Below are 27,568 nucleotides of genomic sequence, written 5' to 3' on the forward strand. Positions count from 1 at the left end.
CAAACATTTTCCAATAAAAAACTATATTGAAAACGATATATAGTACAACACATTGAACATAAATTAACATACTATAGTTGCTTTACCTTGAGGAAAAACAAGAGTAACTTTTTGATGAAAAAGCAAAAGCAGATATGAATATCAACTTGTCTGATCAGCAAGGTACTGAAGAATATTCACCTGCATTTGCAAACAACCTATGTAGCTCTCTAGTTCTACCACCATTTCATCATTACACATATTTTCTCCTCCAGGTATCAACCTTTTTAAGCTTTTCAACTGCCCATTAATGACCTCATCATCATCTTCAACATCAATTAAATCCCTTTTCATTGTTGGCATGTCATTGTTCTTAGACTTACTCACCAAAATCTTAGCCTGTGACTCTGAACTAGGGCTTTGAGGGATACTAGTGTTTCCATTTACATTGACTCCAATATCCTCCCTTTGATTTTGAAGCTTGAGTTTGAGAGAATTACTCCATGCAAAGCCTTGGGCTGAGGACACCATTGCCATGTCCACTTCATGCTTGACAACATTCTGAATATCACCACCACAAGTATTAATTTCCTTGATCTTCATCAAAGCTGGAACTAAATAGTTCATGTAGTTTCTAGCAAATGCTGCTTCTACTACTTTGTTTGGTTCAACTGAGTAAACGCGTCTACGTTTGGCTGGTTGACCCTCCATATAACCAAGAAATGAAGCAAACAATGTGATGATGACAAAGAAGAGAGGAAGAAGAATAGAAGAAGGATAAAGGGAAAAACAAAGCAAAGTGATGGGGTGTGGTGTGGTGAAAGTTAGGGAGAGACACAGAGTATGGTGTTTGCTTTTGTGTCAGTTATGGGGTGCCAAAAATAAGCTTTTAGGGAGTGGTGAAGTTATTGATGAAGCAAGCTCAAGTTATAAAGGCTTCAGGAAGTCATGTTAGCCAAATAAATTTTGCTTGCCATGAGGAGTCCCCACCACAGAAAATCATTGGAGTGAATTCAAGTCAAATATGACTAGTGCCCAAAGCAAATAACTTTTCAGCAAATTAACTTGATTTCAAGTATGTCGACAAGGTATAAATAAATTAAAAGACTAGAATTTTATGTTGAGTTTGATGTTGACCGGATAAGTAACATTTTACCATATTGAGTTTAACGTGGGTATATGTTAAATCTGTCAAAAATTCAAACACAAACTATGAATATGAGTATTTTCAATATTTTAATTTCATATCTAACTAAAAATGTTTGATGTCAATCTAAATGTAGTCTCTAACTACCTCACTCATATGTTTTTAATTGATATGATATGAAGCATGAAATTGAAAGATATTGTGCACACGCACAGCAGGATTAAAGAAGAGAGAACAGCATAGGATATGAAAATCAGTACTCATATGTGTACATTGATATAGTGCTCACACAAGCGGCGCTTGCAGTTTGTGGCTGTTTCTAAGCGTCAAGTGCTGAGTAAAAATGCTCTGCAATTTATGGCGGTACCACAAACTGTAAGTGTTGTAAATGTCACCACTATTTTGATGTACACGAATCATATTAATGTATGAATATCAATGAGACCCTGTGGCTGTGGGAAAGTGAGTACGTGATTATAGGGAGTGAGTGTGTGCGCACAAGATAGTGGGAGTGGTCTATTTAGAATTTGCACATGGCCTCACATGGATGTTAGTTGCTTTTCACAACTACTACTACTCACAATTGCAAAACGGAGGAGTCTCTTCCTTCCCATGTGCACTAGAAAACAAAGACACGAAAACCCCACTATAAATGCCCCCACATGACTCCACTCCTCTTCAAGTGGTACGTTTTCCTCTTTGCATTTCCAGGCTCTCCCCTACTTGTAAGTTTCTTCCCCTCATTTCAAATCATCCAGCTCATTCTACTGCTACTCCTTTCCCCCTCACTCTATACGTTTTCTTTTTACCCTTTGCAGTACATATAGGGGAAGTTTAGCATTATGGATACAAATAGGCTAGCTCCACTAGACTTCCAAAGAGGTGTGTTTGGATAACCCTGGTATGGTACGATAGATAGTGTTCAGTTTGAGGCAAAAAGTGAACGAAACTTTTTCATGAAAATGCTTTCATGTTAAATAACTAACCGGTAAAATTTGAGAAAGTTTACCATTAACCTCATCTCAAGAGGTAAATCTAGCAAACCCCTTAAAAGTCCATTTTACTCTCTACATGTGTATATTCACATATGTATACAGAAGATGTGGTATATTCTGATAAGATATAAATATATGTGACAGCTATCCACTACTATAAACTGCACAAATTAAGAAAGGTAGGTTTTGGAAAGATAAACAAAATCCAAACTGAATTGGCCCTACTCCAGTGGGATGCATGATTACAAAGCAACATTGATAAAAACCTTGAGTAGTTGTGCAAGCAAAGTCAAAAACTTTATTGTCTGCATTGAGAAAAAAAAGTGGAAACAGAAAGGCTCCCTCCTCATCAGGTTGATTACTTAATCAAATCTTGACCTCCATGCTTGGTGATTTAATCACTGCTCCAATGAGAGCCCCACCTGATTTATTTAATGTTCACCCCAAAAAGGAAATTAAAATAATAATGAACTAATTTAAAAAATGGAAAAAAAAATAAGAGAAAGATTTGATGATGATATTCATGAAGAAAGTTAATTAGCTCAGGGTCCTTTTGCTATCAGAGGATTCTGGCCCTGGTAGTTTCCAAGTCTGAGGGATAACTAAATTAAATGCCAACCACCACTTAGGACAGTTGTGGGACTAGTATGCATGTGCACAAGAAGACTATCAGAATTTCAGATAATAATTAATATAAAGTACACAGCTTTTAATCATTCTCATAGTTAATAAATATTAATAGTAGTATCATTCCTACCTGATGCAGAAGAAACAGAGACACTAAGAAGTATATATCATATATACAATACATAGTCAAAAGTAATTAAATTTCATATCTTATAGGGATGACATAATCATTCAACAGTGTATTTAATTAGTTTGGCAGGGCCTATTGCCATGTCAAAGTTGGAAAGCAAGACTGCAATTAGCCTTGGCAGGAAAGAAATCAGGTATTAACATAAATTGAATGTTGGAACAGAACCATATTGACGAGTCATAAGCTATTAATTGGAGGTTGATTGAATGGCCTATGTATTTGTGTGGATACAATAATAGACAATACAAATGCATTATATTGTCTTACCACCAAATGCATAGACTAACCGATACGAGATTATTTTAATCTTGTGAATGCAGCTTCACCACCCATAAAGATAATATCTGACTCGAATATGATTATCTCATTGGAAGTTAGAAGTCCGAAGGATGAAGTGTGGTTAGTATCAAAAATGCATTATAGGGCCTTGTGAGAAAATCATATCTAGGGAAAAGTTAATTAAGAACCTCAAAGAAAAGAGTACTCACAGAAAGACATGGAGAGGGGAAATTAAAGTTGTTATTTTTCCATCATACAAAATAGAATATGGAGAGGGGAAAGTTGTTCTTTTTCCATCATACAAAATAAAATAGAAATGAAAACAATAAAGTGCTAAATAAGTACCATAAAACTTTTACTATGCGCGATGTATATGGATTGATCAAACCCACTTTTATGGTTCTAATATAAGCAGTTTAATTACTTTTATTTTTATAAGAGACTGATTTTATAACTTTAATTTAAAATCACAAAATTGCATGACAACAATCTTACCGAAACTTGTCCTCTAGAAATTGAAACAATATTCTGATTTTTTTTCAAATGGGGTCTAAGGTATAAGGTTTAACTTAATTTCCTCTTTATCTATAACATAACAATTAATTAAGCTCAATCTTAGAAGCAAATAAGTCCCACTAAAATATAGAGGGAAATTAGATTACATACATAAAGTATCTAATCATCAAATAATGAAAATGTGCAGGGAGAGGACATTAATTTTTGCACTATATGTATCTAGGCACTACATTTATGAGATATAAATAAATGAATGTTACAATATATGGTTGGATTTTGAGGGACAACACATGGGGACATAACTCACGTAGTTGGGTTTTGTACACTAGCCTAATTTGGGAGTATTGCTGAACAGTAAAATCACGTGCAAACATATCTTTGGTGGGAACAGTTCCAGCAAATTGTAGCTCAACTCACTCATGTTGATATCCATAGGCACAGAATTCTCCACGACATCCTATTTTGGTTCACAAATTAAGGTGTCTGTACGGACACAATTTTCTTCCTTTTTTGCGGGTGGAGGAGATTGAGATTTGAGAAGGACAAGAACATGGTTTGTCACTTGGTTAGCTGATTTTCACTGATATTTTTTTTTCTATTTCTCATTTATTCATATCATATAATCTATCATAACTCTCATTTCTCTTCCATTTTTTATCTTATCTCTCTAGATGTAAGTGTATTTGTGTCCACTAAACATTATTCAAAAGTAAATATTGCTCTGGACTCTGGTCATCAACTTTGATTTGGTAATGACTTCACATACAGCTAGGTGAGCTGGTTGCAGTGGCAGATGCATGTGCGCCAGAATCTCCTCAAATTTGACAAATGTCACAGGCTCCACAGCACTATCAGTCAGTTAACTCAGATAATCGGATCATAACTGCTTGTGTGAGACTAGCGTACGTGTTCCCAATCCCCACACAATGATGTTACCACTCAATACTCATCACTTTTCACCTACAAGTTACTCAAGGCTTTGGTGATTGTGATATTATCATGCGGGGACACGTAAAGAATTTAGAGTTGAATTTTTTTTATCCACAAATCACTTTGACTTATAGTTAATTAAGAGAGTTTTTTTTTTCAATCTAAGTCAAATTACCGACATTTTATTTTCAAAACTATTTTTCCGGGTTTAACTATGGGTACCCAATATTCGGGAGATCCCTTTCCCGAACTCATACGTGTTTCGGTAGGTCTTAACTTATCCACAAATATAAAAATATCGTTGGTAAATTACTGATAGAAAAAAATTCGTTAGTAAATTATTGACGTTTCCTCCTTCAGTAATTCTTTTTATTGGATTTTTCTAATATAATTGATAATAATTACCGACAAAACTAATACCGACGGATTTTTGGCGATCGGACGACTGAAGGTAAATTAATACCACCAACAACTTTTAATAATTGTCTAGGTTTTTGATCGTCACTAATAAAGCATTTTTTTAGTGTTAAGGCCTCAGTCTACTCTTTGTACAGAATGAGATGAACTCCAAAACTGTTTTCAATAAAGCTGGAAAAATAGATCAGTGTGAAAGAGCCTGGTCAGATCTATAAAAAAATGGTTTAGCTGTAATTTTAGGGGTTTTGAGAAGGATTAGGGATTTAATTAGGTAGAGTTCCAGCTAAAAGTGAAAAACAAAGATGAGAGCAAAAACTCAATTTTCTTATCATCACATTTTTCTTAGTACATATACTATATATTACTGATTTGGTTAGAGACTCCTCAACTAAAGATAATCATACAAGCGGAATAATCTTAAGACTAACAAGATTCTATAATGTAATAAAAATAACCTAAACATAGCTGTTCATTCATTTGGATCTCATGGTTACCCTCTTGGGCCTATTCCTAATAAAAGATTGTGGCCCAATCTCAAGAGAGCTACCAGACTACCCTAGTTATGGTAAGTTTTTTTTATAAATATTTATTTTAAGTGTTAAATTGAGTGTTACTAACATTTTTTTTTTAATAATATATATGTCATTATAGTACGTATAGGCATTGACCATTGAGGGAATCCACAAGTAAAGAGAATATCATTTCCATTTCCTCTACCTTGGGGAGTTTTCTAGGGAATGCAGTGGGATGGTTCATAATGGAGTGGTCTAGTCAAAGAATTCCACTCCATCAATCCATCAAACTCCATATTGTATATCTGGTGAAATAATTCAGCAGAGTGAATTTTGTTTCCACCTTTTCTCTTACCTTTGCTTCAAATTATAATAAACCCTTTCGTAAGTGTTAAAGCTAATTTGAAATTATTACCTCCTGTAGTCCTGTTTCAATTTAACAAAAAAAGTAATAAAGAATAAATTTAAGTGCTTCAACAGAGTGATTTTGTTTCCACCTTAATTTACATTTTACACACAAGATTCTGGTATATCTCTGCAGACAGTTTTGATACATGGTCCAACTATGCATTTGTTTGTGTGCAGGGGTTTGCAGTTTAGTGAGGCTTTGGAGCCTAAAGGTGAATCTTCTAAGATTCCTTCAAACCTTTGAGCCATTGATATAAGTGTGAGATCTCCTTGATATATTTGTATACATGTTCTGGTAGACAATTGGCTTCCATTTTCAGTGGTAAGAATCACCTTCATTTAGACCTTTATCCTGTTTATCTTTTACTTTCATTTCTTCCCTTTTGCTGGCTCATTATAATAGGATCAAGACTATTTGCTGTTATTCTGTATTTCTGTCTCGTTTTGATTGAGTACGAGTGCATAAATAGATAAAGTAAAAAAATACAGTGTCCATCAAGCTGATGTTAATCAGCATTAGTCTAAGCTAAATTTAGCATTGGCCTCAATTCATTAAGGATATGCATCAATTGTACGTAAGCTTTTTAAACCTGTGCTTTTTTTTTTCTTACTACAATGAGTTAGCTTTGGCCTTGAGGTTGACGAGCTAATAGATTATTTGTAGGTTTTTTTTTTCTTATTCTAATATTGTTTTATAAAAGAGACTTATGTTACATGTCACACGCATGCCATGTTGTGACATCAATATTATAGAATAACAAAATTGATTATTTATGTTATCATGTCCTTATGGCAACTTTCTGCTTGTTTAGCTGATGGAACTTTGAAAGGGAAAGGAGAGAGGGAGAAGTTTTTCAATAGAAGAACTATTTTTACTAATTGTTCAAACTAGGAGAAATAAAATAGTACCCAAAAAAATATAGAGAAATAAAACCGGAGATTTAAAAAAAAACATCTTTATTGAATAGAATTCTGGTCCATGCAATGTGTCTTTCAATGAGCAATAATTTAGAGTCATACATAATGGGTAAAAGCACTTAACTAGAATGAAAACATCATTGACAAGCTCATATAATGTTTAATAAGAAGTTCTTAAAAAAGCCTTCCATAAACTCTTATTCTCCCACTAAACTTCCAACATTTTAGTTCATTGTTCAAACAGTGCCACTTCAAAGTGACATACAAATACAATAAACCTGAAAAAACCAGGATGATGAAGGATCCAAAAGCATAAGAAAAAGCAAGGATTGAAACTAACACTAGTTATTCCCTGGCATCAAGGCAAAAAGAAGTCCAAGACACCCCTCTCGTGGGAACTGGAAATACATGAAAATGATAAACTTTCTGGGAGAGATATATCACAGGATATTTCCCTCTCCCTACCTAATAAGCATTTTACGTAGTTAGGCCTTTGTCTTATCTTTTCTTTCAGGCATGCCATTGTGGCCTCTTTGCTATCTACAATACTCATGCTGTGTGGCTTATCACACAGTGTAGTGCTGCTGGATGGTATCAATGTCCAAGCCTTTTAGCTTCACCACTGACTCAACATGTCCTTTAAGAGTGTGAAGTTCGCGAAGCCTGTAAGAATAGGTTGCAAACAAAGATTTATGTATTAGTTCTTCTAGAAGATTTTCTCTAAATAATGAATCATAGGTTTAACAGTAATGTTATATGTTACGAAAGAAATGTTGATGTGGTGCCGAAGTTACCCGTGTTATTTGACGAAAATTATAGGATAGGAGGTAGTATATTATAACTACCTTTTCATGCATTTCTTATCCTAACATTTAGTATTCTCCTAGGTTTAAATAGTCCTGTAGTAATAACTATCATGATAATTTGAGAAGCCAGGCATGTGAATGTGAATGTGATTGCTTACCTTGCAACTTCAGCTCTTCTCTTGGCTTGCTCAGCAATCTCAGATAGTTCTCTGTAACTACTCTTTTCATTGAAAATGCCAGTAGTTTCTGGTGGTTGAAGTCCATGCAGGGTCCTCTGAGCATGAGCCCATTGAGCTTCCCTCTCCTCTTTACCATAGTCTTTCTTGGTGGTGAAGGCAGTCTGTCACACACATTTCGAAACAATATAGCTTTAATATCTCCATAGAAACTTCACCATTCCAGATACAACAAGTAAGAGTTAAAATTTATAAAAAGTACCTTGTTTTCTAGCATGTTAAGCCAAGCTTTGCCACTCAAGATGTAGCGGATGGCGAATTTTAGTATGTCAAGTGGAACATAGAAGACAACACTATAGATCCATATGACTCCTGCCCAGCCCCAACCCACTCCCTTGATCCTTGCAAAGCCCCAGTTGGCATATACTGCTATAAATGTAGCAATCTGCAAGACCATAATCTCAATTATCATTCTTCTCTCAAGGGAGGTTTAAATCTTGATGATAAAATGCCAATGGAATGTCATCCTTACCAGTTGAGCAATAAGGAAAGCTCCCATTAACAGCATTCCAGGGCGTTCGACATAGGACCAGCTACGCGAACGGGTAACAAATATCAAAGCCTGGCTAACTATGCTAACTTGTAGATACAAAGCAGCTATCATTTCATCTGGGCTTTCATGCAGGGGTCTAACTCCAAATTTGTCCTGCAGTGATAAAAAAAGGCAAGTGTGTAAAACATTTGAGACACACAAACACAAGGACATAAAGAATATGAGGACAGTAAGGCCTATGAAGAATATTTGCAATGCAAGGTAAATATTTCTTACAGAGAAGAATGTAGTTTCCTTCATTAGCCAGAAGAATATGACAGTCATCAGTGCCAAGTAACCTCCGAGTACGATCCCAGTAGCAAATATTTCTTTTAGTTTCCAGCTATCAGGCATGGGAGATGGCTTAACCCTGTCCTTGGAAATTGTCATGATTGTTCCTAAAGGTATGAAAAGTTTTGTTTCAAATCACCACTGTCATTCATTATAGCCATAAAGAGATCTCAAAGAAATATCAGTTTTAGAACTTTACCATCATTTAGAATGGCAATAATCAAAACCATGAAAGGAGAGAAGTCGAATTTCCAGATCAGCGCAATAAACATGAAGCCAAACTGCACTCAGGAATAGAAAATCCAAACTGATCACTTTTCATTTCTTGTCATGATGAATTGCATATACATTATAGCAACACTGTCTACTTACCACTATACGGATAGTGATTGATACTGCATAGATCTGAAATACAGAAAGAAATAAATGTCAAGTGGGGTTAATTTTCGACTTGGTGAGTGGAAAAGAACAAAAATATCAACAAATCAGAGAGCAACAAACCGTGTAGTTCTTCATTCTTTGGAAAATAGCTCTGCTGGTCAACACTGCACTAATAATAACACTTAACCCGGGTTCGGTCAAGACAATATCAGATGCTCCTCTTGCAGCATCAGTGGCATCAGCAACAGCAATTCCAATATCAGCCCTCTTCAATGCAGGAGCATCATTGACACCATCTCCAGTCATTCCACAAATGTGCTTCCTCTCTTGCAACTTCTTCACAATTTCATATTTGTGCTCTATAGTATTAAAAAAAACAGATAATAAGTAACATTAGAACAGAAAATAAAGGAAAAGGCTGTTAGAAATGTATGAACCTGGAAAAACTCCAGCAAATCCATCAGCCTTCTCAATCAACTCATCTACAGGTAATGCAGCAATATTTGCATCTTTGTCTTGACCAAGCAAAGTAGCAGATGGGTACATATTCGTTCCCATTCCGAGTCTCCGACCGGTTTCCTTTGCTATGGCAAGTTGATCACCTAGAGAGAAGAACAAAAGTCATGATATTAACTTACTTGAGGACGTTTCATATTAGATAAAAGGAATGAGGGAAATTAGTTACCTGTAATCATCTTAACATTTACACCGAGGTGCAGAGCTCGGCGAATGGTTTCAGCACTGTCATGCCTAGGGGGATCAAACAGTGACAACACTCCAACAAACTGCCATGGACCACCAGCACTTTCCTTTGTTTTCTCAGGAACTTCCTGCAGGGAAGAACCATAAACAGGATCATGTTTGTGAAGGGAAATAAAGACTTTCAACACAACTTCCAGACATGAAAACTAGCAATAAAAACCTGTCTAGCAACACCAAGTGAGCGCAGCCCTCTTTCTGCGAACTTTTCAATGATAGCATGGACCTTCTTCTTTGCATCTTCCTTGAGGTTACAAAGGTCCATGATCTGTTCAACAAAGTAAATATGATAGCATCAGCTGTGTAACACTAAGGTCCACTTTGGAACAACGTATCTATAGGTTGTTTTCAGCTTATTTTTATAAGCTTCTCATAATAGCTTATGAATAAGCGTTTATATCTACATATAACCTATTTTGGACTTGAATAAGTGTTATTGCCATAAAAGTATTTAATTAAGTTGTTTATCCATTCACACCCTAAATCTCGCAAATTATGAGGAAACTGAACAAGGGTACCTGCTCAGGAGCACCTTTGCTTGCCCGGTGCCAATTTCCATCAGCATCAATGTAAGTCAAAGCAGTTCTTTTGCCAACAGGATTGAATGGAAGGAAATGCACCTCTCTTATCCCAGCCCTTGCCTGCACAAGGCATTGATATGTTCAATATTTCACTATTGCATTTTTCTAATAATGAAATCAAGAATAGTAAATGGGGACATTGAAGAGAGGCTAAAGTTTAAACCTCTTTAGGGTCAGCAAGCATTCCAACAATGGCAGCATCTATGGCATCCTGGTTTTCAGTCCTAGCAGCCCTTGCAGCAAGAAGGATCACATGGTCCTTGTCCACTCCTTTCGCAAAGACCTCAACCAAGTTCTTGTCAACAGTGAGTTTGTTAAGGGTGAGTGTTCCTGTCTTGTCACTGCAAAGGACATCCATGCCAGCCATTTCTTCTATGGCAGTCATTCTCTTGGTGATGGCACCTTGCTGAGCTAGCTTGTGAGAACCAATGGCCATTGTCACAGACAACACAGTAGGCATGGCAATGGGAATTCCTCCAATCAATAGGACCAACAAGTTGTCAATTCCGTTCCTGTACTTCCGGTGCTGAATTGGGTACATGACTATAATCTCAGCAATCATGCCAACTGCAATGGAGACAATGCAAAAGTTCCCAATAGCTGTGAGAACCTTCTGGAAATGTCCAACTTGGTTGGTACTGTCCACCAGGTGAGCCGCCTTCCCGAAGAACGTGTGCACACCGGTCGCAATAACAACGGCTTCAATTTCACCTTGTTTGCAAGTTGAGCCAGAGAAGACTTCTTGTCCTGGATGCCTAGTCACAGGAAGTGATTCTCCAGTGAGAGCTGCTTGGTCAACCATTAAGGGATCACCCTCAAGAAGACGAGCATCAGCAGGAATAATGTCTCCTAGCTTGATGCTTACAATGTCTCCTGGGACTAGAATTGCAGCTTCTTGCTCACTCCATTTACCATCTCTAAGAACCTGCAAAAGGTGTAAACATTTTATGAATCATCAGAACAAGCTTAAAGTTGTCACTTCTTAATGCCCAACCAGTTATTGTACATTAACATATCCTTGTAATGTCCAAATAAACAATGCCTGTAGAGTTGTACTCTTCTATGCAAAAGAGATGAAACACTTCTCATTTATTTTTGCATAAAGAGCATATACAATATAACACTCGGGATTTGACTTTTTAATGGGTCCACACAGACGCTAACACTTGGTCACGCAAGTCTTGTACCAATTGAGCTAGAAACTAGCCGGGTGTATGTCTGTGTGGACTCAGTAAACAGGCAAATCCTGGATGTTAGACACAATTTCTTGATGCAGAACTGAGACACTAAACTTTGATTTGTTACCTTTGTTTTAGGAGCAAGACCAGCCATGAGAGCAGCAGCAGCATTTCCAGCATTGTTTTCTTCGATGAAACTGATGGTGGAGTTGATTACAAGCAAGCAAACAATGCCAACAAAATCCTGCCAATCTGGAGGCTTTCCATCACCATTTGCAAGAGCAATTGCCATTATAGCAGCAGCTTCCATGACCCATGACAGGGGATTCCACATGAACCCAAGAAACTTGAGAAACTTGCTTTCCTGTAACAACATCATTACAATTATTAATTAACAATCAGCACATCATTCATTCAGTCATTGTATCATACATTATGTGAGCATAGATATCATAAAAGAAAGAACCTTCTTCTCTTCTAGCTTGTTTGGACCAAATATTTCTATCCTTTGGGCTCCTTCCTCTGAGGACAAACCTTCCTTGGTACATTTCAGCTGCTCAAACACTTCCTCAATTGGAATACGTTCCTGTAAACAATGAAGTCATGTTAGAAAAAATAAATTTCATAACACATTCTACACATACTACAACTACCAATTGCAATTTTTTCTTCCTTTTCCTTCCTTTTGTATGAGATTATTGTTGTAAATAACTTTAAAAGGCCTTTGAAGCCTTTTCTTACTAAGTTGCATTTCATATTTTTATGTGTCCACTGTCCAGAACTAATTTACTATACAAAATCTCCATATACTAACAAGGTTAATGCATAAGCACACACATAGCTGCATGCATACAAGAGGACAACAACATTAAATCAAGATAAAAGACATGCAGAGGGATAAATATGTTCTCTAGGACTACACCAAATTAGAAGTTGAAATTGAAGGTGTCTTAATTCCAAATTTTGTGTTTAGAATGTCATGTAAGATTGAAATTTTGATTGAAATAATATTTTTTGAAATTGAAAAGCATCTCTCAATTCTTAGTTCATACTCTACCAATTTTGAATTTTAAAATTAATGTCTCTCTCCACTGATTTTCACATTTCATGAATTTTTTTTATATAATATAATTTGTCTTACAGCAGTAATTTAGAAGCATGGTGATCATATTATAATAAATTTTTTATTAATTGTTTGGGACTACTGAATCTTGATGATGTCTTACTTTATAATTGTAGGTTACAGATCTAATTTCTTTTAGGTTACTATTCCCAGCAATTAATGGTCAAATCATGCCGCATATGGCACATGCATGAGCACGAATTACATAGTGATAATGAGCAACTACCGTTGACTATATTTCTTAATTCCTTCCGGTAATTTCTATCAGGATTCAAGATTTAACAAATATTAAAATAATATTACTAAAATAGGCTATAATCTTAAAATTACTCCAATCCCAATCTAAACAATATTATCTAGTGAGACATAAAAAATATAACAACATCATGTGACCTTATTAACAATTTTAGGATAATCGATTGCTTATTTGATATCAGAGCTTCAATAATCAAACCGTTTAAAGTTTGATTATTTTCGCCCAAACAGCTTAAGCTAAAAAGTGTATTAAAATGTGTTATTTTTATGTTTTTATACTTCTAACAGCTATCGAGATGTGTGTGAGAGTTTGGAATTTTTTTCGTTGAACTTAGGCCCCGTTTGGATAAACAGCTTAATTAAGCGCTTATGGTCATAAGCGCTTATGACATAAGCGCTTATTCATAAGCTATTTTTAAAAATTTATTGAAATAAATTAAAAATAAGCTGTGTATAAGCATAAGTTGTTTTTCATAAGCTATCCTGAGTAGCTTATGAAAATAAGCTGAAAATAGCTTATGGCAGACCATAAGCTGTTTGCATAAGCTCTCCCAAACACTGGCATAAGAGCTTATGCTGTCAGATAAGCTCAAATAAGCTCTTCCAAACTGGGCCTTAATGTGAATTTAGGTTGTGTTTGGCTTTCAGTTTTGAAGTTCGTTTTGGGCAGTGCAATTTGAGATCACGCATTTCAATGCCCCAAATGTGAAAGAGGTTTTAAACCTCTGTTGCGTGAAAACACTTTCAAACTGAAAACCAAACAGACACTTAAAGTTTTGCTTATCCAATCTATGCTTATCCAAATCCAATCTACGTTATGTTTAAGTTATGTTTAACACAGCAAGTTCTAGCTACTCCATTAACATCTTAAGATACATGAAATCATGTTTGCGTGGCGCCTCTATCGCCAAAACAAAAATGCATTGGATAAGTTAAAACATGATTAATCTATATGGTTGAGTGTGTAGGCAAAGAGGGGTTGGAGCCACCGCATATGAGGAAGGAAATGTTGAGTGTCAGATGGGACATCACATGTGATTGGCGAATGGCGCGTAACGTAACAGCTAGCTTTCCCGGCTTCGACAACTTGGGGACCCGTTTGGTCTCACCTCAATTTTCAATTAATTAACTCCTTTTTCTTCTTCTATTCTAGTGGTGGAAAAGATAGCTAACAAACAAGCTTGAAATTTGCATAAGATTCTTTTTCTGAGGGTAATATGGGAAAATTTCATTCAATTAACAGAACAACAACTTGTGAATACAAACAACAGTGGACCCCTCCTTCCCTTTCTGTCAGGACCGTTGAATGTGGGAGAGTTACTACAAAAACGGTTAATCCTATTGCTAAGATTCACTCACAAAAATAAAATAAAATATTTAGCAAAAAAGGCAAAGTACCACGGAAAAGTACTACAAATTCCGTCCCACCAAACAAGGCATACACACATGATGATGTTTACTTTATTTGATTTGGCATCTTCATATCCGATAGCTATGAGACTAATCCAGTCGAAACTTCTGAATAAGTTGAGACTAGCAAATCATTCTTTTTTTCTACATTAGAAAGATAAATTGCATCTTCTAAAAATTAATCTTTGGATTCTGCCCACCCAACTAATATATATTATAGCTCTTACCACTTGAACTATTATTCAGGTACACTAACAAATTATTCTTCATACACATCACTAAATGATTAAATTATAATTAGATGGTTAAAGAGTTCTACTATCTATGAGTCGTTCACTAGACCTTTTTTTTTTCGTTTATGATAACCTTATTGGTTAGTTTATTTGATACGATAATTATATACTATTGTTCGTACATAACACACCCTGAATACATGGGGCGAATTTTAAGACGTCTTAAACTCTGCTCCTTATCTGTCTCTCACATGCTCAGATCCGTTACAAAGCCCATTCAATTTTAATTTGTTTGTTTGGTCGCCCAGAAACTGAAGGAAATTTCAACAAGAAGAAAAATCTAATCTAATTTGCATATACAAACATATCCTACACTTTAACAAGTTGATTTTGTGGCAGGGGAAATTGTGTTATATATATTCTGAATGAATGCAGAGTAAATAATGAAGGATTGTTCTGTTCATGTGATTCAAGTTAATTAGCTATATGTGTGTGTGTGTTTCATGTTTCATGTTGGAAGAAGAAAGCATCATAAGGAAAAGGGTAAATTTCAAGCCAATTAATAGAATCAAAAAGCCATTATGACCATGATTAAAGGAAATGACAGAAACAAAATTGAAACATTTTGCAAGATTAATGTTTTTGAGTAACAGCCTGCAGGTAGAGAATTAATTGACAGAGGAAATAAAGGGTGTGAAGGGAAATAGTACCAGATCAACAGTCTCATTCTTGATATCCTCAAGGTTGATGACTCCCTTCTCACCAGCCATGGCTGCAGGTTGGAGCAAAAGAAGGGGAGGGAGTTCAATATGCTACAGAGGGAGAAGAAAGTGTTAAATATATAAAGGGAGGAGGGGCATTGAATGAGAATTCTGTATCCCAAGAAAAGGGATGGAGTGTTGAGAAGGAAATGTTATGAACTCACTTCTATGCCCTTGAATTGTTTATATATCTTCCAATGCCAACCAAGGAGTGACCCTCACAACTTGATTATTCAGAGTTGAGATTGTGAAATGTGAATGACTCTCTCTCTCTCTATAGTCCAAGTGGTGACTTGTCGGTTTTTGCTTGCAATGGTGATGTATTCTGCTTCATTTGTTTAAATATTTAATCACATCTAAATTAAGACATATGAATAAAAAATATTATCTATATAAAAATTATCTTTAAATATTTATAAATTACATTCTAAATATTCTATCCTTTCATGAATATATTTTTATTAATCAATTAATAAAAAATAAGATATTATATATGTACGTATATTAAAAAAAAAAGCCTTGTTTGCTAATGTCTTAAAGACATTAATTGAGGAATTAAGATAATGAAAACTTAACCATTTAGAATTATAAGATTTAATAAATTAACAATTTAGACAATTTTACATTTTATTTGATAGGTTACATTTTAAATTCAATATAAAGGTGTAAATGGAACTCTTAACATTAGATCCAACAAATGGGACAACTCGTCTTTTTAGGATCGGTTCGTGGGTCGGTCTACTAACTACTGTTGAATAAATCGAGCTAGAAAAATTGTTTCATAAATGAGTCTCATCTTACCTGGTTCAAAAACGTACAAACAATGGGTTATGCCAATCAACCTTGGGCCTAGACCAATATACCATCATTGACATGCTTAAAACATGTAACAATCCAACATGTTTAGGACCAGCTGTCGTGCGACTAAACGAATTGACTTAGCTCGAAAAGCTCACTTCATAAACCTTACATTTTACTTAGTCCTAACCTATGTAGACCATAGGTTACGCGGTCCAACCTGTGGATATCATCCATATACCCGGCTCTACTTACCATTTTCTTTCAGTATATTATTTTCTACCAAAAGACTATGGTAAGTAGAAAAAAAAACTAGTCATTCTCCAATCATTGGAGAATTTCTCTCTACTTACTAATTGTCATTTTTATAGGCAAATGTTAGTTGTTAGTAATGTTAGTGAATTAGTTATCCTCAGGGTTCGAACCCTTCACCCTTCACCCTTCCAAACCCTTATGTCCTCTAGCTCTTATCACTTAAGCTAACCTTCAGAGACTACTAATTACCATATAAATTAAAAAAATACTAGTTGTTTAAAAATTAAAAATAATAAATGATGAAAAAAAATTAATATATGAAATACTAAGCTTTCATTTAATACTTTTTCTTTTCGTTTCCATAAGATAGTTCAAGCTGGGGGACATTTGGATTGGGTAAGGGGAGGTCCAGGAATCGATTCATTGCGGATGCGATTTATCTTCCCGATGTAAAAAAAAAATTTCCTTTTCAATAAATTTCTTTAATTTTTTTACTATGGTCTTAATTACGAATAACTGCGCTTGCTATTTACCTGATTACGGTCCCCATCTAATGGCTTGGGTCGTGTTTAGTTTGCGGTCTCCACTCTAATTGACTTTTTTTTTTCTTAACACTATTTGACTTCTTGACATCGATTATTATTATTATTTATACTATAATGTTATTATTATTATCATAACGACGATTCTATTTTATTTCCGAATTTGATTGCTGCTTAGCTATTTTTGGTGCATGCTGCTCAGTTAGTTAAATTCAAAATATACAATAAGAACTAATTTTTTTGTTGTTGTTGGTAAACAAATTTTTGTGGCCACTTGTATTTGTATAGTTTGAGTAAAAGGGCTTGAATCCTTAATTTAGATCATATGTGATCTAGTGTTATTCAATTCTCGAATTAATAACATGTAATTTCTCACTTGTCGAGTGACACTCTAAAAAGACACTTATTTATTACTCTCTTCATTTTAAAATAATTGTTTACTTAGAAGATAAAAAAAATTGAACATTAGAAGATAAATTTTTTTTCGTACTAACTGTTCATTTAAAATTTAAAAAAATATTATTTAATTTTTTTTCATATAATACTTACTACTATATTAGAACAATAAATTAAGAGAGATAAAAATACATTTCAAATAGTAAATCAGGAAAATAAATATATGTTTTAAAAAGTTTTTTTTTTAAGTTTGTTTTAAAAAATTAAAAAAAATTAATTATATTTTTTAATATGCATCTTCTTCCCTTTCTAAACAATTCTTTTAAAATGGAGGGAGTATTTATTGGAAATTAATTACTACTATAATTCAATTAATTAGGTGTATATCACTCTTTTATTAAAAAGAAGTAGCTCAATCCATCCATCCAGAATGTTTTTCCCTCCCCAATATATTGGTTTTAATTAGCCTCATCTCCAACTTGATTATTATGTGACTTTATAAAATGAAAAAATAAGTAATTGACTTTTAAATGTGGACCCCACAATAATAGAAGTTCATCTCCAACACCACCTTGGCAATGAAATTATAGGATTTCTATGAACAATAATGAAGGGTGTGTGGACCCAGCCCTATTCTGTCTCCTTATATTACTATCTACAATTATCAAATCAATTCATTTGAGTTAATGGCCACTAGGGTGTTCTTACGACATGTTTTTTCTTAACGATCCTAATTTTTTATTGGGGTAATCTTTTTTATCCAATTTTAATCATTAACTTTTAAAACCTGATGATATATATGGGCTTGAATATGATAGAGCAGAAAAGAAGTGCCCCTTCAAAATTGTTACCTATGTGTTTCACAAAGAAAATATTGGTTATAAATCCTCACGAGAAAATTTTGGAAGAACAAATACTACAATACTACACGGATATGCTTCCATAGTTGCCAATCAGTAGTGCATGAAAGCCCTTTTAAGTTAGAAATTAATTAATTATATCTTTTTAAACGATTATTCACATAATATATTCAGTTAGTCAAAAACTTATGGGCTCGTGCAAATGAACTATATTACCTGCATTTGACAATTGCTAGTTGATATGCATCGTTTAATAAAGTACTACATATAGTCAATTTGCAATTATAAGGTGACAATCAGTGAAAAGAGTAACCAAGGGAGGGAGGAAGGTATGTATGAACCGGAATAACTTCTATGTTTTTATAGCCGTAATTAAGTCAAATGAGGCGATTTTAGGATAAAGGAGCACCATGCATATATTGTATAGTGAGATGCTAGCAATATATTTTTTAAAACATACTTTTCATCATACTTCATGCCATTGTTTCATTTTTAAATAAAAGAGTGTATATTGTTTAAAAAGTGGGACAAATTGTTAATTTTTTGAAAATTAAATCAATAATTAAAAGTGTGTGGTAGAGTGTGGTTAAAATAGTGTGCTGCTACTTGCTAGCCCCTTGTACATATACAATAAGTGAGTCAAAAAAAATTTGTCTGAACAATTGTATATATTCTTCATTGAGACAATCTTATTCCAACCGGACACAGTGTCTATTCACAGCAAAAAATCTTCTCCCAAGTATTTAACGTATGAACCTATGCTTAAGCTAGCACATCAATGAGTCAAAATCTCATTCTAACAAAATGGCGTATATAAAATGTCATGGACATGGTCCGCGCTATTTACTGGGCAGGTAGATGACTAAAAAAGGCCTCTATGGGGAGAGCCCTATCTCATATTTCATATTTACATCCCCTTTAATTAAGTTAAATTGATACATTTATACCGTCTTTTTTTTCCATCTCATGCTCACACTTTTTTTTTTTTAATCTTTTTTATCATTTCCATATCACATTACTCATTATATCTTTCACATCTTGTATTCATATCTTTCTTGAGGTGTATGGGAAACTAAGGTGGTGAATTAATTAGTTTCCAGTATAATTGTCAAATTTCAAGGCCTTTATATATATTTAGAAATCTATAAAGCTTAATAAGACAATGAGCAAAACATAGCATGCACGATGACTTGAATGACCAGGCACGCTTAGTTTTTCTCAATTTTCTACCAAATAATTGAAAAAATTTCCTTCACAAGGTCTCAATCAACATGACGTCTAGTAGTTGATTTTGACTACCGATAAATGTTTGAGGTCTCTCTCACAGGCGTTTACTTGATAATTACAACTATTATGAGAAAAGTATATTTATATATGCTAAGTTAATTTGTTGCAATCGTTTACTTATATGGGTAGTTGTGTGTCTAAAGCCACTAGGATTGAGTTAGTGGTTAAGAGGTTTGGATTATGATCATTGAATTGAATTTTATTGCTAATATTATATATGGTTTTTATGCGTTGGCCATTTTATGCTAAGATGTCATGTGATTATGTTCACTTAGACGACTTCCATGTATCACCAACCCATTTGCATACAAAATTAATCAATTATTAGTTTCAACATTGCTGCAGCTGATCAAGTAAGTGACATAGGTACACAACAAAATTATTCACCTTTTTAATGGCTTAATTTAATGTAATAATAGAGGCCCTTCTCTATGATACTTCTGTCAAACTAAAGCATAGTTTAAGTCCTATTTGGTTGGTTTCATGTGTTCATTATGATGAATCATGGGCTCATGGCCAACAATATTGAAATTGAGTAAAGACACTCAAGTGATAAGTGCTGAATCATGCCTATTCTTAAACTAGGGTTCTTGTGAATATGGTTAAATTAGAAGCACACAAAATAGTATTTGAGAACTTGTACGTATATAAATTTGTGGGTAGATAAAAAGCCTCTCGCTTTCTCTCTTCATAATCTTGTCCACATTCCAATTGCAACACAAATATTTAAATGACATTGACAGCATGATCCATAAGCTAACATGAAAGCATGTGAGGAGATTTTTGACTTTAAATCAATGATGAAAGCGAGGTATCTTAATTATTTGTTCATAGGTACTCTTTGATGTGGTGTTTTATTTTATTTTAATACCAAGCGCAGTTAAGTGGTATGATCCATGGAACATCTTTCATGGGCTATTTTTATTTTTTAGTGTAGGTACACATTAGATGCTTTTCCAGTACATATTTGCCTCTTCTATCTCATTGCTCATGCTCGACCCAATCTTAAAAAGCAAAATCAAATTTGAGAAACGATTATCATTGCTTACGTTGTATTTGTTTACTAGAATAGCTTCAAAGCTATCAAGGCATGCTTCTTCTAGGTCTTTAAAAAGTGCATTGATGTGTTATTTATCCGTTTTCATACTTTCTTACCGGAATCCAAACAAGTTCTTAATGTTACCTCAGATCTATTATAAATAAGCTTTCGACCAATAAAACAGCTAGTATATGACATATCAGTTAATCCAATCACCAAGAAAAACAAAAGCACCCTTCCCAAAACAGCCCTTGAAGAACAGATGAGAAAGGGTAGATGACGATGCATGAACCGTAAATGGCAAGTTTTATAATCAAATACAAAAATCAAAATTTAGTTCCCATCTTAATCATCTTGAATTTCTCATGTTCCTGAAATCAAATAAGGAAAGGAAACAAAAAAATCAACCACTTGAGGTTCAACAAAGAAGGATGTTGTTAACCTGAAAATTAACATAAACAACATACCAAAAACATGCATGTATTAAAATGCCAACAGGAAGCATTGCTATTCATACAAAAAACGTAATGAATCGACTCAAAAAACTCTTCATGGATATATGAACCATATAAGCATTCCTAGAAAAACAAATATGTACTGAGCAGAGTTATCCTTTGCAATATCTGTTTTGACTTTATGAATTCAAGTTCAGTTTTATGCTCACTTACACTAACAACAAAATATCTATATAGCCCAAGCCCACACATAAATGATAAATTCCTGTGCTTCCTCAATTTGCAGTACTAGGTCACTATGGCTTATGAATTGCCGCCACTGAAAATCAGGGATTTCAAGCTTCCCTGTTCCTTCACCCATCTATTTTCTGAAGCATTTTTAAAATCCAGGATTTCATACATCTGAAGTATTTTATTTGAGTTATTATTTTTTTCCAAGATTACAGAGGCCATTCACTCATCTCTGCTTCTAACCACCCATTTTTGGGCAAAAGCCCACACCTATTTTGTTCCTTCTAGTGCACTTGTCCTTCGTCTCTCTGCTTCATTTGGAGGCTGTCTGCCTTCATTTGGCAAGACCCCTCCCCACTCAGAACTTTTTGCCAACTTACTGTTGCTAGTTATTTATGCCATATATTAATGATGATTGTCTCTTTTTAGCTTATGACATTTGAGTAGTTATGAATTATGATGAATGTCTGAAGTTTGAGCATTTTTCAAGTTTTAAGAATTTATTATGAGGGTATTATAAAGTATTTGAATTGTGTGTGCTAACATTACTGTAGCAATCTTTCTGAGATCCACTATGTCAGTAGCAATTTTAAGATTGTTCACCCACACCACTATCCCGATGAACTAGTTTGGTATTGGTCACAATTTATGAAGTACAGTGCCCACGCATTCCTATGAAAATGCCAAGTAGTCATTTAGATTTTAGAGTCCACATGCTAAGTGCCTAGAAGCAGAATATATACCTGTAAACAATGATTTTACTGGGATAGATTTAAAGAAAGCTTGAAAAGAAGGCTCAATCTTGAGGCTTCATGGCAGGGAAAAGTAGAACCTCCTGTCACCAAAAGGAAGAAGATTGTAAGAAATTTCCAACATAAACAGTACATATATAGTGAGAGAGAGAGAGAGAGAGCAAGAACCTTAATATTCTGTGAATCAGTGAATATCATGGTCAACCTATCAATACCCAAACCCCAACCAGCTGTTGGTGGCAAACCATACTCCAAAGCAGTACAAAATGTTTCATCTAAGGCCATTGCCTCATCATCACCTGATTGCCGGTCCTGAGATGTAAACAAATAACAATTAGTACTCTTATTAATTTGAAGAAAATGTGGTCAACCATTTAAGCATTATCATTTTAGTAAATATTACTGTCTATCACATCTCATCACCTTTAGTTGTTCAGCAAATCTCTGTCGTTGCACCACAGGGTCGTTCAATTCCGTATATGCATTGCAAACCTGAAAAGTAACAGAAACAGTAACTAAAACTCAAGCATGAATCCATATTTTTTTAATAAGAATCACCTAAATGTAATTGTCTTACTTCATGTTTATTAACAAACAATTCAAAACGTTCAGTCTGGCCTGGTTTTGATCTGTGCCACTTTGCCAATGGACTCATTATCTCAGGATGGTTTATGATGAATGTAGGATTCACACACGTTTCTTCCAAAAAGTGCCCCACAAGCTGCAATAGGAAAAAGTCACAATCACATATTCTGCAGAGACCTCGTACGGAGGCTCAAAAGAAGAAGGAATAAAGATACGTGCATGAGGTGCAGCAATTATAATTGCGTGCATGTAAAACTGAACTCATTAAAAATAAGTAAGAAAGGAGAAAGGACACGTAGAATGTATAAACAAGGGAAAAAAATAGTAGACCAGAGTGGTATCCAAGCTTTCACTAAAACTGCAGCCACATTATCCTTATCCTTACAGAAAATAAATTACATTTCACCAGACAAGTCTTTGGTATAGCGTATATAATTACTGGAAATAACAGTTATATTCCTAAAACGGTCAAGTGTTTTCTTAAATAAGACTAGAATGTTTGTAGTCCTATGCCCTCCACCTATTTCATATCTATTTCATTCTCCCAGGTGTAACACAAACAACTTTTTTTATCCAACATCCAAAGCCTTATCATCTTCAAATCATACCCGACAGGCTGACACTCCACAATAAGTATGAGATAGAAAATACAATTGATAAATAGTGCCATAAAAAAATTGCTCCATTCCATCAAGGCAAAAGAAAGTACAACCATGTACCAACTTTTAAATGAAAGTAAAAAATTAAAAAAGATTATACTCAGAAGGGGGAGAAAGGAGATTACTTTATCCAACAAACGAGCAGTTGTTTCGGGAGGAGGGCATTTGATCTCATGCTTCAAGCAAGCATCCCTCAGATATTGGTTAGCTTCCTCACTTGACAAGTCTTTGGGAATATTGAGGCCTGCCATCTTCTCTAAATCTTCAATCATGTCAATCCTTCTGTAACAATAAAAACCCCAAATTGCTCATTCAAAGTAGAATAGAATTATCATGACAATCAGTGACAAGAAAATGTACACCACAGACCTGAAAGGTGGAGTAAAATCGATTTCAATAGGATCCTTATCAATCCCATCTGCATGATACTTGATTTTATAGCTGCCTTTTGTAAGCTCCTTAACCATACCTATTTTTCCACATCATGAGAAAAAGCAGGTGACTTGAAGATAAGATATACGACAGAGAATCAAGATGACAATCAAAAGACGGAGTAAATTCTCACCACTCAACAATTGCTCAGTTAGTTCCATTAAGTCGTTGTAGTCCATATATGCCATATAGAACTCACAGGTAGTAAACTCAGGATTATGAGTCAAATCAATGCCCTCATTCCTAAATTGTTTACCAATTTCATAAACACGGTCCAGCCCACCAACAACCAACTCCTTAAGATAGAGTTCTGGAGCAATTCTCATGAATAACCTCATATTAAGATCATTGTGATGTGTTACAAATGGACGGGCTGCAGCTCCACCAGCAATCATGTTCATCATAGGTGTTTCAACCTGGGTGGAGGAAAAAGTAGGTAAATGGAAGGAAAGAAATCACAGGCATCCATCATCCGAATACTCAGACAGAGAACAAACCTCCAAGAAATCAAGGTCATCAAGGAACCTCCTAATGTAAGAAATGATTTTGGACCTAGTCTTGAATATTTCTCGAACCTCTGGATTAAGCATCAAATCCAAATGGCGTAATCGGTATCTTGTTTCCTATAAACAAAAAATAAGATAATTAATTGAATAAGCCAATTTGTCAGAATTCAGAACAAAAAACTATATTTTGATAGAAAAGTGAAGCAAACAGGGGATAATGCAAAAGGGAAAAAAACCGTTCAGCTTCTACAGATAGAAGTTATCAAAGTATGTTTAATTATAGCAAGCAGAAAATACTAGTGAAAATTCCATTATATCTTTCAATACATGAAAAAATAGAGGATGGAACATAAAAATAAAGATGCTAGTTTCAATAGTAATTAACTGTGCCCTTAAACAAGTGAACATTTTCTCAATTATACAAGTGAATCCACCTCAGTATCACCCTTCTAAAAATGGTCCAAAGAACGTGAGACAGTACGTGGGACAAAAGTTTATAAATGACTAAAATTAATGAGATTTTATGCGAATAATACCTGATCTTTCAAAATGTAGGTTTCAGGATTCCTGGTATTTCCTGGTACCCACAGATTTTTCTGCAGATCATTAAAGTAAAAATGTCATTGTATGTGGTCATCAAACATCATCAAAACATGAAGGAATTGTTCTGACCTTCAAATTTGCATTATCAGCAGCAGCTGCGGATTTTTGCCTCGGCATCATATGCAGACAGTGAGACAGTACCACAAAAGTCTTAGGGAATATACTAAGCTCTCCCTTCTTGCTTTTGCCTGGACGATGAAACAAGTGAAAACTGATAAAACTGCTGTATGTAGGGTGAAAAAATTTATATTCGGAATATATTACTGTAGAATGCATCCTATGGAGCAACAAAGCAGAAATAAGTAGGACTTAGCCCTTAATGAATACAAGTACAATAGATATGGCTTTCAAAATGTTGACAGCTAACTAACAGTTTTAAAGTGATTTTGACTCTTGAGCTTAAACGGGTTCCTAGTCTAAAGATAGAATTGTCTAATAATACGCAATTAATAATTAACTTTTTCCTACTTAACAAGGCTTAATTCATTTAATTTAAAAAAAAAACTTATTATCCTTATTGCAAGTAGTTACTATTACTCTGCCAGTCATGGAATAAGAAACAAACATATACGCATTATGCAAGAATGACAAAGTGAAACAAAATATTAGAACGCAGAAAGTTTGTAGCATCCAAACCTGGAAACCCAGTGATGCCAACAATGTCACCACGCTTCACATTAGAATGGAACTTGGAAAACTCAGCTTCATTCAAGTCCGATTTACTGCATTGCACAGATATCATTTGTTTAGGTCCTACTTAATTAAACAGGATAAAAAGAAAAAAAAAAAGAAATCATTGGATCTATAATAAGGAAAAGGACACCATTAAGAAAGACTAAAACACTAAAAACAACTTCACAAGTTGAAGATCCAAAGAGCTACATCTAAGCTAGTCAAACGCCACGTAATAAGGAATACTTCATAACATGATATTCCAATGTAATCTCTTAAATTTACATTTTTCCATACTTGAATTCTTGCCATTTAATATATATTTTTATAACTCTGACCCATTAGCACCTAAGCAAATTAGTATGCAGAGAAGTGTGCAAAATCAATAGTAATAGATTAAGAGACTTACCCATATAACAAATTAGCTTATGATTCGTGTGTAAAAATTATAGAAGACCCAAAAGGATAGGGCAAATTATCACAACGATGATAAAAGAAGATTATTGTATGACCAGACACCAGACTTCAATAAGATATTTTAGACAATAAAAGAAGATTATTATATGACCAGACACCAAACTTCAATAAGATGCGTTATAAAGGCTATGATTAACAAAACTAGCTAATAAGCTAGAAGCTGATAGCTTAGAAGCTAGTGGAAGCTGAAGAACTATAACTGATTCGATTAAAGTGTTTGGTAATTGGTAAAACTAGCTTTTGAACCAAACGACAAACTAGCTTCTAAATTACGCAAATTAGTCACTTAGCTTAAAAGATAAAAAATCTATATAAATTGTTTTGGATCACCATCATCTCTACATGTGCAAAATAGAAGATAACACAGGGTACCTTGCATCGGCCATAACCTGAACCTTGAAACCACCACCGTGCAGATCATAAAAGACAAGCTTTGCACCAGATGCGCGCTTGTGCATGATTCGGCCTGAAATGCAGAAAGACCATTATTAAAACCAACATAAGCACAAACCAACCACCATAAGGGGAAGAAATAACATCAACAAAGAATCTGCTGCCTACCAGCCAAAGACACAGAGACGTCCTCAAGGTGTTGCCCATTGCTTAAACCTTCATACTCCTTAATGTATTCAGCAACAGACATAGTGACAAAGAACTTGTGCGGATACGGGTTATTCCCTTCTCCTTTCTGACCTGCAAGATACTTTATCCTATTCTCAAAGTATTGCTGCAGCGAAAAAAACACCCAAAAGTAAAGAAACAATTTTCACAAATGAAAAAGTTCAACAAATATAGCTGAAATGGAAAAAAAAAATGTATTAGCGAAAAGCGGAGCTATACCGTTGGGTCCATATCATCTTCATCAACAGGTGCAGATTTGTTATCCTTAGCACTTTGCATTTCAGCAGCCTAGAAAATCAAATTCAGTTAATGATCAGAAATTGAAACCCTAATGCAGATGATAAAATCACACAAAATCTTACTGAGATATAGAGAATCTTAATTTGACAAATAAAAAACATACACTAAATTTTCACTACAAAATCGAACGTTTCACAGTGTAGAAATGACAAGTACCTTTTTGGCTTTTTCCTCCTCCTTGCGTTTCCGTTCTTCTTCCTTCTGCTTGTTCTTGAGTTCCCGCTTCAGTGCACTGAAAATTGAAGAAAACAAACAAACAAAAATCAATTCAATTCAATGGTGATGGTGGTGAAGTCAAATTCTGAGCACTCACTTCTTGCTAATGGTTTCGCCGGTGGCGGTTGCTGGCGGTGGCTCGGAAGGAACTTCCATCGGTGCGGCGGAGAGAGTTGCCGGATCAGAGGGCACAGTCAGGTGCGCAACTAGGGTTTTCAAAAACGGGCGGCGCCTAACTGCGTTATATATTGGATTTCGGCTCCAACCCGTTTTTTGTAGAGTAGTAGTAACTGGTAACTGATTAATAAGTGTAAAGAGAAATGCTTTCATCATGGTTACAAAAAATTGTACACAATTCACTATTTTTTCTAACTTTGGAATTTATATAAAGTGAACAAGTATTTCATAGCTTTTTAAC

The 27,568-nt window shown here is 34.7% G+C and overlaps 3 protein-coding genes across 5 annotated transcripts; all 3 read right to left on the reverse strand.

Moving 5' to 3' along the window:
- On the reverse strand, positions 1 to 944 carry LOC130723742 (transcription factor bHLH146-like). Its single transcript, XM_057574866.1, has one exon. The coding sequence runs from the start codon at positions 688 to 690 to the stop codon at positions 142 to 144; it is 549 nt and encodes a 182-aa protein (XP_057430849.1). The 5' UTR covers positions 691 to 944; the 3' UTR covers positions 1 to 141.
- Positions 945 to 7,072: 6,128 nt separating this feature from the next.
- LOC130726994 (plasma membrane ATPase 4-like) lies at positions 7,073 to 15,626 on the reverse strand. 2 transcript variants are annotated; one of them, XM_057578318.1, is made up of 16 exons: positions 15,414 to 15,625; positions 12,149 to 12,268; positions 11,810 to 12,046; positions 10,668 to 11,429; positions 10,442 to 10,564; positions 10,087 to 10,191; positions 9,850 to 9,994; positions 9,602 to 9,766; positions 9,285 to 9,523; positions 9,156 to 9,188; positions 8,983 to 9,064; positions 8,730 to 8,890; positions 8,433 to 8,606; positions 8,163 to 8,345; positions 7,883 to 8,064; positions 7,073 to 7,581 (listed from the first exon to the last, which is right to left on the reverse strand). In XM_057578318.1, exons 1-16 carry the CDS (start codon positions 15,471 to 15,473, stop codon positions 7,485 to 7,487), a joined length of 2,868 nt encoding a protein of 955 aa, XP_057434301.1. In that variant the 5' UTR covers positions 15,474 to 15,625; the 3' UTR covers positions 7,073 to 7,484. The 2 variants fall into 2 exon arrangements, with proteins under 2 accessions (XP_057434301.1, XP_057434299.1); XM_057578316.1 differs by having other exon boundaries at positions 8,433 to 8,890; positions 15,414 to 15,626.
- A 5,146-nt stretch (positions 15,627 to 20,772) lies between these two features.
- Positions 20,773 to 27,510, reverse strand: LOC130723536 (lysine--tRNA ligase-like). 2 transcript variants are annotated; one of them, XR_009014302.1, is made up of 17 exons: positions 27,248 to 27,510; positions 27,091 to 27,166; positions 26,854 to 26,922; positions 26,575 to 26,740; positions 26,386 to 26,479; positions 25,501 to 25,586; positions 24,934 to 25,052; positions 24,798 to 24,857; positions 24,253 to 24,378; positions 23,889 to 24,171; positions 23,693 to 23,792; positions 23,449 to 23,605; positions 22,657 to 22,800; positions 22,503 to 22,571; positions 22,248 to 22,391; positions 22,071 to 22,162; positions 20,773 to 21,012 (listed from the first exon to the last, which is right to left on the reverse strand). XR_009014302.1 is itself a non-coding variant. In XM_057574612.1 (16 exons), exons 1-16 carry the CDS (start codon positions 27,481 to 27,483, stop codon positions 22,124 to 22,126), a joined length of 1,968 nt encoding a protein of 655 aa, XP_057430595.1. In that variant the 5' UTR covers positions 27,484 to 27,510; the 3' UTR covers positions 22,070 to 22,123. The 2 variants fall into 2 exon arrangements, 1 of the variants encoding a protein (XP_057430595.1); XM_057574612.1 differs by lacking the exon at positions 20,773 to 21,012 and having other exon boundaries at positions 22,070 to 22,162.
- Positions 27,511 to 27,568: the final 58 nt, after the last annotated feature.

Source organism: Lotus japonicus, chromosome 6 (genome assembly GCF_012489685.1).
Source record: "Lotus japonicus ecotype B-129 chromosome 6, LjGifu_v1.2".
NCBI lineage: Eukaryota > Viridiplantae > Streptophyta > Magnoliopsida > Fabales > Fabaceae > Lotus > Lotus japonicus.

Coding starts and splice junctions, on each gene's coding strand:
- LOC130723536 (XM_057574612.1), bottom strand. CDS start 27,483: ATGATGAAAGCATTTCTCTTTACACTTATTAATCAGTTACCAGTTACT. Junction 22,392..22,502: donor GATTTGCTGAACAACTAAAG/GTGATGAGATGT, acceptor TTTACATCTCAG/GACCGGCAATCAGGTGATGA. Junction 22,163..22,247: donor CTGATTCACAGAATATTAAG/GTTCTTGCTCTC, acceptor TTTTGGTGACAG/GAGGTTCTACTTTTCCCTGC.
- LOC130726994 (XM_057578316.1), bottom strand. CDS start 15,473: ATGGCTGGTGAGAAGGGAGTCATCAACCTTGAGGATATCAAGAATGAG. Junction 9,767..9,849: donor AAATGTTAAGATGATTACAG/GTAACTAATTTC, acceptor TCTTCTCTCTAG/GTGATCAACTTGCCATAGCA. Junction 8,891..8,982: donor TATTGCCATTCTAAATGATG/GTAAAGTTCTAA, acceptor TCATACCTTTAG/GAACAATCATGACAATTTCC.
- LOC130723742 (XM_057574866.1), bottom strand. CDS start 690: ATGGAGGGTCAACCAGCCAAACGTAGACGCGTTTACTCAGTTGAACCA.